The 12953-nt window shown below is 33.6% G+C and overlaps 1 protein-coding gene across 7 annotated transcripts in view; it reads right to left on the bottom strand.

Moving 5' to 3' along the window:
- Positions 1–1568: 1568 nt before the first annotated feature.
- Positions 1569–12953, bottom strand: part of lrba (LPS-responsive vesicle trafficking, beach and anchor containing) — a 431164-nt gene continuing 419779 nt past the window's right edge. For all 7 annotated transcript variants that reach the window (XM_073951393.1, XM_073951386.1, XM_068221229.2 and 4 more), the window contains exons 55-56: positions 6010–6161; positions 1569–2990 (exon numbers count right to left, since the gene is read on the bottom strand). In XM_073951393.1, the coding sequence (XP_073807494.1) occupies positions 2900–2990; positions 6010–6161 (243 nt within the window). In that variant the 3' untranslated portion in view covers positions 1569–2899. The remainder of the gene's footprint in view (positions 2991–6009; positions 6162–12953) is intronic.

Here is a 12953-nt window from a genome sequence, read left to right on the forward strand (position 1 = left end):
TTAAAATGAATTTGAATAGTAATTTGGCTATTATTGTTTATTCTAAATATTTAACTAATATCTTTTGGAACATTATAATGTGTGGTTTTGATGGCCATCCCACAAGCTAATCCAGCTAAAAATAGTGCTAAAAATTGCACTTAAATGCAATATTTAAATGTCACCATTAAATAGAAAATGATGCGAATAACTGCAAAAGAGTCAATTTATGAGAAAAAGAATCACCCCTTTCACCAGGCTGGCTTCAGGCCTGGATCATCACTACCTGGCTGAGATACAATATTAAGTAGGTATCAGACCAAACAAGAAGCACTGCATTAAATTCCATTTTTCTGCACCGTCTTTAAAATATTGAAATTAATTTGACTCTAGTATTTTCAATGAAGCTTTTGCGCTAGCCTGCTGCTCATGACGCTGCTTGCATCTTTTTTTCACACTTTAACAACCAAATGGATGCTTAAATCTATTTAGCTGATTATATTTGAATTACATCACAACATGCTGTAAACGTAACTAAAGATTACAACTAATACAACAGCTTCAATGTGGGTCTAACCCCTTACAAAGATTTCAGATGACCTTGACACCCGTCAACAGATTTACAGACACATGTAGCCAATTCTAAATCAACATAACATTATGATATAATTAGGAAATTGTCTGTACAATGTCCATTTCTGTCATAAGACATTGTTTGATATAGTCATCTCTAAGAATCATTTTATTCTTAAATGTTAGCAGAATAGAAATAATACTATACGACTAGATTAATTAGTATTGGTAAGAAATATAGTCTTTATATTGGCATATAGCCCACAATTCTCAATGTTGCCAGCAGGAGGCGACACAGTTCGTTTATCACTTGTTTCTTCTGTAGCTGCTGATATCTACGATATCAACTGATTTTATTTGGCCAGACACTGAACAGTTAATCCTTTAACCTCACGCATGCCTCTTTCTACCAGACCAATTGAAATAGGGAGACATGAATAGAGTTTGGCACAATACGCATGTATGTGAGTGCATTTATTTTTTTATGTAGACTTAAAACCTAAAAAATATTAAATAAATGTAAACAAACCTTTATTTTCCTTTATTTACATCTCAATCAAGTATAATCATTTGGTAGGCCAATCCCACGTCAAGTTCCTAGACCAGGGGTCACCAATCTTATTCCTGGAGGTCCGGTGCTCTGCAGGGTTTAGCTCCAACTTGCCTCAACACACCTGCCTGGGTGTTTCAAGTATACCTAATACCTTGATTGGCTTGTTCAGGTGTGTTTGATTATGGTTAGAACTAAAATCTGCAGGACCGGTGCACCGGCCCTCCAGGAACAAGTTTGGTGATCCGAGTCCTAGACTATAAAACTAAATCTGCTAATGCACTGCTAAATTGAATCAGGTGTTGACTTATTTAAACTTGGTTATGATGACCTCTTGTGGACATAACATATACTGCGTGTATTTATTTTTGCCAAATTTGACGTTTTTAATTGCTCTTTTTGTATTATATATTTTTTTCTGAGTTATTATTAACTTAAACCACACACATATGCACACAAAAAACTGTTTGTATTGTTACAAAATGCCACTTTATTGTTTGAGTTCATCACACACATCATATAACGCTCATTCCAAACTGATTGCCATTCAGCTGGGAAATAACATGAGATAACAGCAATGATAGCGACAACTATTAAAACCAAACAAATGAATCAGACAGCATTCGTCACACCTTAGTTAACACAAACCGAGATTTCATTTTTTTTTTTTTTTTTTTTTGTAATTTCACAGACCTCTGCTTGCCCTGAGTGTGATTTGTGGGGTTTATACTTCGAGCTAGCTGTGTTATGATCATATTTTAATGTCTGCTTGTTTATTTCCTGATTTCAGATAGCTAGTACGGCAATAGTATTGCGCTCTGGCCAGATTCAGTCTACATACACCAAGGGTTAATGCACAATGGTGAAATTTCAAAAAGGTTTGATGAAGCTTTAAATGGATCTGAATATTTTCCCCTCTTCACTCTCTCCATTATCCCTTATCCCCAAAAGAAAAGAAAATGTGTTCAGTTCTGGAACACTTGATAGATATGGAGCTCACAATAAACAAACAGAAAAGATCAAAAGATAGATAGAAACACACCAAATCACCTCTCTCATGAATCACGAGTATGATTAACATCATTTTCTAAATTGCTCTCCCTTCATATATTGATTCGCCCCTTCAGTTTATAAAGTGACATCATTTTGTGATCACACAAGAGGTCCATTCATCTTTAACAAAGCAAAACTCACTGACAATAAAATCGAGAAATGCATTAGAAAAGAGGTCACTTCTCCATTCATAAAGTGAATGTTTAAAGTGGACGCTTTGATATGTTTGCAGACAGCTACCTAATTTAATCTATGGATATAATGTAATAGGAATTTATTTCTCCCAAAAAACGAGGCAGTTTCCTGTTAGCTCCAGGAAGTCAACTTATAGATATGAAATGTGACATTTAGGGGCGCCTTGTCAAAAAAAAAAAAAAAAAAAAACACCCACAGCAACTGAGAAGAAAAAAAGCTCACCCATCCCAATTTAAATAAAAGCAAAAAGTCATCTATCTATAGACACTAAAAAGAAAGAAAGAAAGGCTGTTGACCACTCAAACCAGTCTTTTTCACTAGAGCAATGGTGAAAATAGGACTTTGACAGCTAAAAATAGATTTCTTTTTCTTTCTCCAAATATTAAGTATATAACCCCAGCCCCTACGATTTAGATAGTAAGAAATTCCATAAGATCTACAAAATATAGCAATGCTATCTTGAAAAATAGTTTTGCTTCTTTAAATATGTAGAATACATTCATGACTATTGGTAGTGCCTTTCTGAAGGGTGGCGGGTGTTCCTCTGGGTCAGTATCGGGTCTGGTATTCATGATGCCATCTGTTGAAGTCGTTGTAGAACAGAACGATGCTCCCTGACGCCATGCCAGTGATGATGCATCTGGAAGTGACAGAGAAACACTAATATTTAGACTGCAGAGTTCATTTATGGGAGACTAAGAACATTTGTTGCATTATTGATTCCTGCTTTTTATTTACTTAATTCTTCATCTTGGGCTTACAGCTGTGGCATTTTTTTAAATGACTCACTGAGTAATTAATGGTCATTCATTTGCTACAGCAATGCACATATCAAATCATTTAATTCTGGCAGTTAAAAAAATCCATTCTATATTTTATATTTGTTATTATTTTTAATGTCCAAAATGTAAATTACACAATTAAAAAACACAATAAATTCTCAGTCTGAGTTCTTGCTCCTACTATTTTAGAACCGGATGTCTAATTCATATATAATGTGAGACATATGAAAACAGCCCTTAATACCGTTTTAATTTACCTGAGACACATGAAAATGCCCTTATATGGTCATCAATAGAGCCTAGATGCCATCTGTTGGTAATGTTTGATATTGCATCTGAACAAAATCTTACTGGAAGCTTTTTTTTTTTTTTTGAGGTATCAACTAACAAATGTAAAATAATTCAAACTTATTAAGCAAAATACACACTTAGTATGATATAATATATTTTTAATTTATTGTTTTAATATCGTTATTTAAGAAACTTTTTTAGAATTGATCTTTTTTCTTTTTTCACTTCACCAATAATCTGATAAATTTGGTCTAAATTCAGAACAAGCACATATATTCATCAGCACATCTGCTTTACAAACTGCTTAATAACAGTTTATTACAACATTAGATCAGCATATTGGAAGGACTTCTAAAGAATCATTCAGCACTCAAAAGTTTGCCAAAAATTAGTTTTGCTATTACAGAAATAATGTTCATTTTAGGAGGATTTTTTCAATGGATTTTTGATCTAAAAAAGCAGCCTTGGTGAGCATGAGAATCTTCCTACACACTAATTTTTGGGAAACTGTATTGTCTGATTCTTGATTCTATTTGACTGTAAATAAAATTGATTATTAAATTTCAAGAATACATTTTTAACTTGCTCACCTAACTTTTTTTAATATCTCTATTAGCTATTACCTAAAATGCACTTTATTTGTAGAGAATCATTTAGAGACTACAGTTATAGACTAGTGTTTTTTTTATTTTATTAAAACTATGATTTTTTTTAATACCTTTTTAATTTACCTGATTTTAAAGCACTATTGTCCAGATACTACCACCACATGGACTGTTGTTTAAGAAAACAATTTAAATGAAAATGGAATAAATACCAGTTTTAAATTTTAGGAGAGCTTTTAAAGTCTACCAGTTGACATAATAGAGTATATTATCTAAAAGTAATCATATAATATTTTAGTATGTATGTGTGGCAATTGGGCAGGGCAGAGAACCATAGTAATACAATGAGGCCTGCGGTTGAGTGGTGACGCGAAACACCTGAGCGGCACACCGGCTTCAAGTCCCACAGGGGTGCTCTGGATTATACAAAGAAGGAGAGACATCGGTGGAAGGAGAGAGGACCAGGCCTGGACACTTTATGTTTTACTTTTACTTTCAGTTTGATGGCAGTCTCCGTAAGTTTGTTTTATTATTTCATTATAAATTATTTAAAAGTCCATCGGTTCTCTGCCTTTTACTTCCCGATGCCCAGACAGCCATTTACCAGAAATGCACATTTTCTGATGTATTGCACGCATTTTATGTTAAATTAAATGCAAATGTGACAGGACTGACAGAAACATGGGGACAACTGTAAATATGTTTGTATTATATGTTTTAGTATTTACTTGTAGAATTAATTCGTAATTTCCTGTCTTTATTCAATTGTTGTGAATGAGAACAACTAAAACTTTCTGATGTTTTTTTCTCTAAATAACAGCTTTTGGTACAAGAAAACTATTAAAGCTGTAGGTTCAGTTAGACAAGGACAGGGTTTGTAAATTTGTAAAGTGTTTTTAATAAAGAAAAAAAAAAATCTGAGAATCAAAAGAACGACATATTCCTTTCCAGACCAACTCACAGAAATCCATTTTAGAAATTTGTGGATTGAAATACTTTTAATTCACCGTTTTTATGTTTTTATTTCAGGGACAGATAATGTACGTTTTTGATACAATGTCCCGTACGTATAGTATAGTATAGTATAGTATAGTATAGTATAGTATAGTATAGTATAGTATTATAGTATGTATGTTTTTATAGTATTGTTCGTTTCCTGTGAAATAAAATAAATACTATAATTTCTTGGATGACAAAAATAGTTATCAGCAAACTTGAATTATCAATTTAACCATTATGCAGAATGACTAAAACATTTTAACTGCCTAAAACTAGACATACATTTCCAGACTGGTTATTACTTAAAACAGGGCAGATTGACGAAATATGAAAATATTATAGATATACTTATACAAGACTAGGTGGTAAGAATTTTTTTCTAATGGGGCAGCGGAAAGGATTCTTACTTGCCCTATCAAAACAATTCTAATTAGTTATTTCTTAGCCACAAGTTTTTACAATGTGCCAAAATAAGCAACCCCGTACACATTTTTTTACCCCAACATGACTTTTCCTTTCTTTTTTTTTCTTTTTTTTCAAATGGCAAGCTTTAAAAACGGTAATAAACTAAATGTATGCACATCTGTCCACATCATTGTCCTCACCATATATGGTCTATACAGTAAACACACAGAGAGCTTTTAAACAAATGGTATTGTAAGGAAGCTAATTAAACCACATTGGCAAATAAAGGTTTGCTAAAAGTTTTATTGAGATGCATTGTTGATGATTGGAAAGGTGTTGTTTCTATTGAATAGCTTAACAGGGCCAAAAAAAAAGACCCCTTTGAGATGATTTAAGACCTACAATACAATATTTCAGTGAACTCAAGTCTTAAGGGCAAAAGCTTTGATATTTAAGACATGTTCAGACCCAGTCCATATATACTGTATACTATATGTTGTGATTATCCCATCTCTTCAGAATGACTCTACACTTTCAATATTCAGTTGTAGAAACTAAAAATGTGTTTGTGCTTTACCTTTGGTCATGTGCAATAGCCATAGAGCGTATTCCAGCATCACAGCCTGGGTAAGTGAAGAGCTGTTTGAGGTCGTGAATCTGCCAGACATTGAGAACTCCTGCATCTCCTCCACACAGCAGATACTGGCCATCTTTACTCAGCAGCATCGCCTGCAGAAAAACACACACACAAACACACAACAGTGAGACCTTCTGTCTAGCACACATATTCAGTATCATTCATGTACGTATGAGTACATACTCTTTTGTTAAATTCCTGGTAAAACACAAGTCAAGCAATAATATTTCACAGAATTTTTTGCTTCACAGTAAAAACATAAAATATATAAAGCCATAATAAGCAGTTTTACAAAAAGAAAGCATGATTCAACTTTTTAATTAAATGTAATCTAGTTATCAGAGCTGGGTTAGGAAGGGAGAGGGATTTGTTTTTAAAGTGTTCCCAGGAGAGAAAAGTTTTCATTTTTCTTTGTAATAAGTTTAAATTATACAGTAGTTTAACAACTTATAAACTCATAAATAGTACTAAAACATAGGAAAGACCCATATATTAAAAAGTTACATTTAAAACTTGCTAAAATGTAAGTTTGTGAAGCCTTATTGCCCCAGGAACAAAGATAAATTTATACATGTTAGAAGAGCATTTGATGCTTCTAAACCTTCTTCCAGAGGGCAACAGAACAAAAAAAAAGGCTTCAGAGGATGGGAGTCATCTCCTATCACACTTTGAGTTTTCCTTAACATTTGCTGTTCATGTAACTCTGCTAGACTCTGCAGAGGTAAACCAATAATGTTGGAGCAAGTCTTGACTAAGTTTTGAAGGTGATTTTTGAAAAGCTTAAACTCTCGATATAGCTGGTATAAAAAGTTCTCAGTATATGTTTTTCTACACAGAAAGAGCTCAGTTTTTTTAAGAACATTAATGATACCAGTGAATCAGCAGTCAACGTGACCAATAACCAGATAACCACTACAATTTAAACATGTTATTAGGCATCAACTAAGAAATTAAGATTATTAAAGCTTTTGTGGTTTTCCTTGTGAGTTTAGTTATATCAGCTAATGTTACCTATTAGAGGCGGTTGATTCCGCTGTGGTGATCCATGATAAATAAGAGACTAAGTCAAAAGAAAATGAATGAATTAATGTTAAGTATTGGATACTTATTGAACAGTGTTCAGTAAAAACAATAGCTCTATTAATATTCACAGAATTTCAATCACTAATTCAGCAAAGTAGGCCAGAATAACATGTAAAAATGTTTGAAGAATTGAGATAACCAATTAAGTCCTCAAGCATTTGGAGCTGTTATAAACACCTAATCAATTACAAGCAAATATTCTTTAAAAAAAAAAAATAGTTCAAATAATAAGTAACTATTCGCTGTATTTAGAAGTTCAGCATTGTGCATGCTCACTGTCCCAATACATTGCATTACCGAATATCGGCATATGTCTAATTACATTTGATATTTGTTTGTAACATTAGTATCACATGAATATCTGTTCCAGAACTCTTTTGTTCCTCCATATTATTTTCTCTTTTATTTGCAGTGGTTGTTTTTTTAAGGGTTAACCCTAACCCTAAAAGCAGAGGGTTTTAGGTTTAATTGTGAGGTAAATTCTAATAAATGTCCATCTAATATTAGATGGATGAACTGTGATGAAAATAATGGCACGTTACTGTACTTTTTTTAAAAACACTTCAATAATTGTTTATAGTTTCATGGAAGTTCACACAAGTTTCATGTGGCGCAGAATAAAAAGGAGATATGATATCATAATAGTTAAAAAATAACTGCGTATATAAAAAGCAATTGACCCCTGAAACGGACCCCTGACCTTATAGCAGTCTTTCATGTTCTGTGATGATAAACGACACTGATAAGCTTGTGCTGGTTGAAATGCTCTGGGCTCACTGAATAAGCTCTTTGTAGCGGGTGATGAACGTCTGGAACATCCGGCTGGCCGCTGATTACAGGGGTTTACTGACACCCCTGTGGACCTCAGAGCGAACATGCCCTGCCAGCGGCGGCCAGGGCCAATCAAAAAGCACGCAACCCCCGTTCTTTCCCAGCATGCACGGGGCCGAGCTGGAGAACAGTTTGTTTCTGAAAGCGCTACAGCGGTGGTGTCCTGCGGCGAAGGCCAGACAGAGTACGAGATTTATTCTGTTCATCTGGTTTTCCTGTGCGCACATGGGCTGTGTAACACTTTAGAGGTCCCATGAGAAACACAGATAATATAGAACAGCAAACACACTGGAGTCTTTCATTCACTACATCAACACACACACCTCTATGCAATATGTAGTAATGACACAGCGTGCTAGCAAAGTGGCCATTAATTGTAATTAATTAGACTAAATATATAAGCTTGACTTATTGCATTAACCGGTAATTTTCCTTTACAGGGTTTAATGAATAGTTCAGGTCCTTAAACAGGTGAAGCTTACAGCAAAAAGTAGAATGGGCCGATGAACTGGAGTTAGATGTCACAAGGTCTTGATTTGATTATATGTTTTGATTGTAATCATTAATCCAAGCAAAACGAATGTTTCAATTTTCTTTTTTTACAGTGTGCTGATTGCAAAGCACTATTATTATTATGATATTTAAATGACGCTTTTGATAAAAGTAAATAAATGCATAAATTACCAAACATTCATTTTGACAACAGTGATTACTGTATATAACAAAAGCAAATTATATTTTAACTGAAATATTATTATTATTATCAATATTTATATATTATATTTTATTGATTTGTTTTGTTACTGAACAAAATAATTACATAAGAATATAAAATAGCCTGCATTTTTTTATTTATATTTATTTCATTAATTTATATTTATGTGTCATTTTTAAATATATGCTATTGAATAGTTATTATATAAATAGTGCAATATATATATTTTAAATAATGTCCCCACGATTTCTGTATCAATTTAAATAGCATCAGCCTATGTCTTGTGTATACTGAGAACCACTGGATCCACTGAGAAATTATTTACAATAATTGTTATTTTTTAGTATTATTTAGTAACAATTGTAATTTATTATTTGTTTGAATTGTTAATTATTAATCATTAAATAAAATTAATTTGCTGTTAATTTAATTTATAGTGTAGTTTAGTTTTTAGTCTAGTTTTTATTTTTTTACAGGTTCATTTTTTTCAGTTGTTCATTTATTCATTCATTTTCTTTCTGGCTTAGTCCTTTTATTGATCAGGGGTTGCCACAGTGGAATGAATCGCCAACTTATCCAGCATTTGTTTTGGATGCCCTTCCAGCCAAAAGCGCATGTTTTTGGAGTGTGGGGGAAGCCGAAGCACCCAAAGGAAACCCACGCAAACACAGGGAGAACCTCCACACAGAAATGCCAACTGACCCAGCTGGTGCTCGAATCAGTGACCACCTTGCTGTGAGGCAACACTGCTAACCACTGAGCCACCGTGCCACCCATTTTCTGTTTTTATTTTTTATAAATATTTTATGTCTATTTATTTGTAAACCATTTTTTTGTTCAGTCTTTTATGTGATTTGTATCCTAATAAGTATTTTTGAATATAATAAATTTACACTGACTTTCAAATACATAACTGAAAAACCAGCCCATCTGTTTTCTCTACAATATTGTATAAATTAAGGAGAAAAAAAAACTGACTGACCAATTAAAACAGCATGCACTAAACTCATACATCTACCATAAGCTAAAATAAAAATAAAAAAAGTAAACTTTGATGCTCTTCTCCCTTCACACAGACTCTTCTCCTTCTCTACATGCAGTGTGATGAGTGAAACAGGCAGAATCAATCACACAGACTGCTCTGCTAGATCCCGCTCCAGCACACTCACATTGCTACGGCAGCTGGTCTATGAGTCTGCTAGCATCTGATCTCTTGATTTGGTTTGGATGTATATGACAAGTGTGTTATTCGAGTTCAGGTTACACTGTGGCAAAACCATATGAAAACTTTATTTCAGTCATGGTATGAAGCGGAACCTCAGAATAGACATCTGAGATTTGAATTTTACATAAGGGAAACTTCACTAGAGAGTCTCATTTCATGATAGCAAGACAATAACAGGGTTTTTACAACTTTTCCAAAGCCAAATTTAAAAACCTGATTTAAAAAATATATATTATAATTGCATTTAAATTAAGAACTAAACTAGAACTTTACAAGTATGGCAAGTTATATATTTACAAACAAATACATACTTCATCACAATAAATCAGATGCCATTTGCTACAGTATTCTAGACAGTACAGTATTCTTAGAAAAATATTTGATGGCCCCAAGCCCAGCATTTAATTCACTGTCATTTACTCACATGTGTGTCATCTTTCTATTTTAATTTAGATTTAGTTTAATTTCATGCATTTTTCACTAATGAAGCTGTAATTTTTATGCATTTTTTCTTGTCCCCCTACTTAAGCAAAGGGCGTAGATGGCCAGATCATGCTACAGGCACATGTCCAAACTCCAGAATTAAATTGTCAAGTTTATTTAAAAAGTTAATTATAATAACATCTTTGGTAACAAATTATTTTTAAATTTTTAATAACTTTCAAGCCTAAATCTAAGCACTATTTAAATCTTGAAATCACTATATTTAAATTCAAGAATATTCAAGGTTTTCCAGCAGCCATAAGTTTTTCTGTTGAACACAAAAGAATATATTTGTAAATTGTTGGAAAACTATAACCTTTGGCTTCTATAGTATTTGTTTTTCCTACAATGGAACAAGGTTATTATAATTAACGAAATCGAATAAAAAAGCAAAAACTATAAATGAAAAATTATTTTCATTAACTGAAATAAATAAAAAACGAGAGTTTTTAAAAACTAGAACTGTATTGTGTACATACAAAACTACTGAAACTAACTAAAATTATAGCAAAATCGTACTTTGTTTTCATCTTTGTAAATGTATTTAATACATAAGCCTACTGTATGCCTATTAGAAGTAAATCTATTTACTTAGCGATGCCAGTTTTACGCCCGTTGTTTGAGCCATACTCATGGCCGTTCAGCACATCTGTAATCCTGCTACTATTGGCCAGATCAAGCTGGTCCTCCTCTAGTAAGCCCCCGCTGTTGCTCCCATGACAAAATAACATCAAAATAACATCTGGACATGACAGCAGCACGGTGAAAGCATAAATATGACCCAAGCAGACACTTTGAAGTATTGATTTAACATATTTGTGTCCAATAATGGGTTTAATTTCTGTATCATTGTTCCCGATTCGTAAAACAATCATTCTTTTTAACCGGATCTTTTTAGCGAACCGGTTGAACTAGTTCACCAATTTGAACTGAATCATTTGAAACGATTCGCGTCTCCAGTAAGCACTTATCCACAAAGACTTACTTTTTAACATGCTGAGTTATTCAGTTATTAGAACAGTACACAGAGATCAAATTTGAGAACGAGTGAACTCACAATAACGCGCATATGTGAAAACTAATACTGAAACTAATAAAAACTAAGCAATTTCAAAAATATAAAAACTAATAGAAACTAGTAAATCTCTCTCTAAAAACTAATTAAAACAAACTGAATTTTAAAACAAAGGGTCAAAACGAAACAAACAAACGAAAAATCTTAAACTATTAAACCTTGCAATGGAAGTCAATGGTTACAGGCTTCTAAACATTTTTTTAAAATATCTTCTTTTGTGTTTAAATGTAGAAAGAAATCCATAAGGGTGTGAATCCACTTGGGGTGAGTAAATAGTGAGTAAAATGTTATTTAATGTTTTTGGGGGTGAACTATCCCTTTAAGAATCCATAGTACCCTTAATTGAATCATCCCAAAATCCCGCAGTTTGAGTTGATTCACTCTCCACCCTGTGACTGTGCTGTGATTGGATAATAATGTTTGGTCACTGCTGCAACATGAATTTAGTCTTCTGTTCTAATGTGCCTTATTACTTCAAAGACGTCCGAGATAATATATCAGTACATAATCCAGCATACACGGTGGTCCCTCTGGACCATGTCTGGAAAAGGGTCTGTGAGAAGCAGTGATGTCCAGGTTTCTGAGCGGGTCAGGTCACAATCATAAATCAGCACTCTCCTCCAGGGCCGCCATTCCACAATGCTCCAAGATGGCCGCCGTGACTCAGATGTCTGACTTACAGTCAGGCTGTGATTTTAAACAACAGGGTTGTGTTGGATGATGCCCCACTGTGATTTTTTTCTGCTGATCTGCTGATCTGTCTGTGTTAGGTCAGGATATGTCTGGCACAAGTAAAGACTGGATTTATGAAGACTTTAATGCAGTCCATTGCGTATGTGCAGACGGCTCGGGAAATGTCTGCTAAAATGGTTACTAACAGAGAGACGTTCAGTTGTGGGCTCCGGAGAGTCATTCATGCATTATTTCTACTTGTCCAAATTAATGTTCTGTCAAGCCATCAGCATAAAGACTCACTTTAACTGCGGCATCAGACTGTCTCGGCGACCCACAAACTCCAACGCAAAACCACATACAGTATACCCTCTAACTGCACAAACACACACACACTGACACTAAGATGACACTCCATCTGGCATGAGCAGAGTTGTGTCAGTGCACTGTAAAAAACAAAAACACTATTTGTTCAGCACACTGTACTTTTTCTGTCATATACAGTTGAAGTCAGAATTATTAGCCCCCTTTTAATTTAGATTTTCTTTTTTAAATATTTCCCAAATGATTTTTAAGAGCAATGAAATTTTCACAGTATGTCTGATAATATTTTTTCTTCTGGAGAAAGTCTTATTTGTTTTATTTCGGCAAGAAGAAAAGCAGTTATTAATTTAAAAAAAAAACATTTTTGGGACAAAATTATTAGCCCCTTTAAGCTAATTTTTTTTTTCTCGATAATCTACAGAACAAACCATCGTTATACAATAACTTGAGTAATTACCCTAACCTGCCTAGTTTAA

Source organism: Danio rerio, chromosome 1 (genome assembly GCF_049306965.1).
Source record: "Danio rerio strain Tuebingen ecotype United States chromosome 1, GRCz12tu, whole genome shotgun sequence".
Classification (NCBI taxonomy): Eukaryota; Metazoa; Chordata; class Actinopteri; order Cypriniformes; family Danionidae; genus Danio; species Danio rerio.